This window comes from Atta cephalotes, assembly GCF_000143395.1.
Source record: "Atta cephalotes unplaced genomic scaffold scaffold00013, whole genome shotgun sequence".
NCBI lineage: Eukaryota > Metazoa > Arthropoda > Insecta > Hymenoptera > Formicidae > Atta > Atta cephalotes.
This window is the reverse complement of record NW_012130077.1, coordinates 3,301,217-3,304,923: the sequence shown is the minus strand read 5'-3', so window position 1 is coordinate 3,304,923 and position 3,707 is coordinate 3,301,217. Positions and strand designations below refer to the sequence as shown.

The following is a 3,707-nucleotide window of genomic DNA, read 5'->3' as shown; positions in this document are numbered from 1 at the left end:
GGGGAGCCTGAGAGCTAAGAGCAGCGAGGTGTGAGGGCTGTGTATTAATCGAGTCATCGTTTCCTGGTGTATTGGACCCGCGATAATACATAGCTTCAGTCAAGCAGAAGACTCGGCGACACGCGGTTCGCCGATTGATATGGCAGCCAACGTTTCTACCACCGCGATCTCTTGGCTTCTCCGCCATCGTCGCCGTCACTATCTCCGATACCGGCATAGCTGTCAAACAACCGAACAGGTGTTGTTACTGCGAGGAGCCCGGAGTGGGACACTCGATTTCTTGTGATACCACACGCACGGCACACAGCGACTCGAAGAAATAAGTCCCAGTGCTGTCGATCGATCGATGTGACACGCACATTCCTCGCGCATTCCTCATTATTTAACTGGACGCCGAAGGTGTCTTTGTGGGGGTCATTCCGTGAGGTGTCAGTGAGTATCTGGGTAAGAGGTGGACAAAAGGAGATTGCTCCAAGACTAAGGAAGTTTCGCCGTTGGTGGATTTTGTATTTATCCAGGATGATGGGCTGTATAGTCTTCTGTCCAGAACCGGTATCCAAATTCAGCAGCATCTTTCTGCTGCTACTGATTCTTTTAGCTGAGGTGAGTGCCGATAACCACATGGATCTGGGACATGTTGATAGAGTACTGTTTTATGCTAGAAACGTGGGTATTAACGCGAAGGACGCGCACTAGTAACATGCGTACATGTTTGTGATAATTTTGAAAATATGCAGATACACGCTAGTTTAAAAAAAAAGTATATAATGTTAATTCTTTTCTGCTCCTGAAAGGTGTATTATTATTCATCTGTAATTCATATTTTTCATTATTTTATTTTCCTATAAATAATAAAAAGGTTATAAATTTAAAATTAATCGAAAGTTAATATTTAACAATTGTAGTTTAACTTTGTTTGAGCTTTTTATAATTTATCAGAGAATATTCTAAAATCACTATCACTTTCCATAATTTATCTATGCCACTAATTAATTTTGAATATCTTTAGCCTTGATTCTTTTTTGTTCTATTATAAAAGCGATGGAGAAATGTGTCGACCTTGCATTATTTTACTTAACTTCTTATCTATCTCTAAGGCATATAGAACGGCTAAGTAATGCTCTCGATCTAGGACATTTCACTCTGGAGAACTCCTTTTACATTGAAACGCGCGTACTTGAGGCAATCTAAAAGCGGTGACGTATTGAATCGTATTGCATAAACTTGCAAATCTAAATTTATTAAGTCGATGTATTAATTAGGCTCAATGTGCTGAATAAATAATTTTATTGTATATAAAAGTAAGCACAAATTTAAAAGTTCACTTTTAAAGGACTCCGTAATATTTTAGTTTGATACAAATAACGAGTAATAATTCTATTTTACTAAGAAATATCTGCATCAAATCGTAAGAGTCATTTATTCGCTGATTCTATCAAAAGAAAAAATTACAAAAATTACAATGTAGATGTATGTATCGAAAATAAGTAAAAAATATTAATATCAATAGAGATTACGTATCCTTGCGACAGACTGAAATCAGAGTTTGAGTTCTGGTCAATCGATTGGTGAAGGGGAACGCGACCGACATCCAGTCTTCTTTGCTCGATCGAATCGTATCTTGACATTGCGAAACTCCGCCTGGCTTTCTCAACTGCGAACACATTGCTTCGAATGCTGATGTCTATTGACTTCTGTATCCGTCAATACGACAAATCTAATTGTGTTAATGTCATTAGAATATCTATATCCACTGCATTTTTTAATAAGAACTTCTCAGATGTAATAATTAATTTTCTCTTCAGTATTGAATTAATGTCTTCAACTCGAATGAATGAATTTCAATATTTTATCCGTTTTTGCGCAAGCAAACATATTCAATCGGATACCAGTAGCAGATTAAAAAGGCTTAAATGTCTGCTGTAGATAATCGAAATGATTAGTCGTCGGGATCGTTTGCTGATGGTTAAACCACGGATTACGAGATTTTATTCCCTCCCGGCGAGAGAGGAGAAGAGGAAATCTACCTTTCCGGGTAATTTAAATATTTAACGCACTACGGAGTGCTGGAATTACGTAAACGAGTTTTTTCTTCTCCGGGAACTAGTGATTTCGCTATACAACAATCGGACGTAGCGACATGAGTTACGAGAATATCATTTTGCGAAACAATGCAAGATAATGCGTTCACGTGATAATCACAACACAATTTGCCTGTGTAAAGAAAGATTTTAATTTTTATAATTTCTTATATATTTTAAAGATTTATAATAATATTTTGGAAAATGATAAATTAAATAATTAAAATTTTAATTAGTTTAAATGGTATTATATTATATTATATTACATTTATAAAATTTTAGAAAATGATGCACAGATTGTGTATTCTAAGATTATAGAGATTATATATATAATTCAGTGCGGAGAAGAAGAGGGATTTATTGACTAAAAGAAAGTTCGATTGGCGAAAGTACGTCGCGTTATATCTAATGGAGCTTGTAATGGACAAAGTAAAATGTTCTATGTTCAAAAGAAAGCCAACGCCCATTTACCGTTATATGATACTGTTCTACAAGTAAAATCGATTCTATTACCATCAATTTTATTTTATTATATACCATGGAACATCCTCTACGAAAAAATCAAAATTGATTATCACTTATCATTAATCTTAATATAATATAAAATATAAAGTTGATCTCAATATCATCACTGGGAAAATAGTATAGATATTCAAATTATAAAATTAATTGATATAAATCATTTCCAATAGACTGAAGAATGAGAAATATAAAATTTTTATCTGCTTCTCCAGTTATACATCGAGAAATATATGTATACACCAATCATTAATGTAATATCAAATAGTGTTGTTCTATTTAATCACAGAGTGAGTCACACAAAGTGATAAGTACCCATGAAAAAAATATGATGTAATATATAAAAGATATATATACACACACATATGAAAAGCATTGATTATATATATATATATATATATGATATCAATGTGTCTTGTCATATGTGTGCATATATCTTTTATATATGCATTTTGCGAAAGAAATATTTGCCATTTTAAACACTTGTTCAATTTACAATTAATTACTAGATTTATAAAATCTAGATTTCGTAAATATAATAACTGTAAGTTAGAAGAATTATTAAATTAATAATAAACTAAATTGTCAGCAGAATTTAAAATGCGCTCAATTTCATAGGCATAGAAGAAATCGACTAGGTTTTGGATAATTTTGAAAAATTTTTAATATATTTCTTGTAGTAAAATATTAATTAATTAAAAATATTTTCAGTCATGACTTTAATTAGCCATTTAATTTATATAATATATATAAAATTACGTAAAATGCACAGTTAGAATACATACAACAAAATTGAATAAAATTTACAGGTTTTAATGCCATTTTCGGTTCCGCACGTGCTCAGCTTTCTGTTCATAAATTCGCTTACTCTCTAGTGTTCCATATTATTTTTACATGATTAGTATACCGGATGCTCGTTCATTCATCGTTCGCAAAATTTACATTCTCTTCTGCTGAAGAGAGAGAGAGAGAGAGAGAGAGAGAGAGAGAGAGAGAGAGAGAGAGAGAGATAAATAAACTTAAACTTAACTTAACTTAATTAGTAATATAATAATAATAGTACTTTACGTTAATACTTATAGTACTAACTTACTTTACTTAACTACT

At 32.5% G+C, this 3,707-nt stretch overlaps 1 protein-coding gene across 1 annotated transcript in view; it reads left to right on the top strand.

The window, feature by feature from the left end:
* The first annotated feature begins 519 nt into the window (after positions 1–519).
* LOC105617522 (tyrosine-protein phosphatase 10D) overlaps positions 520–3,707 on the top strand; it is a 27,573-nt gene continuing 24,385 nt past the window's right edge. The window contains exon 1 of the mRNA XM_012199076.1: positions 520–603. Coding sequence (XP_012054466.1) covers positions 520–603 — 84 coding nt within the window. The remainder of the gene's footprint in view (positions 604–3,707) is intronic.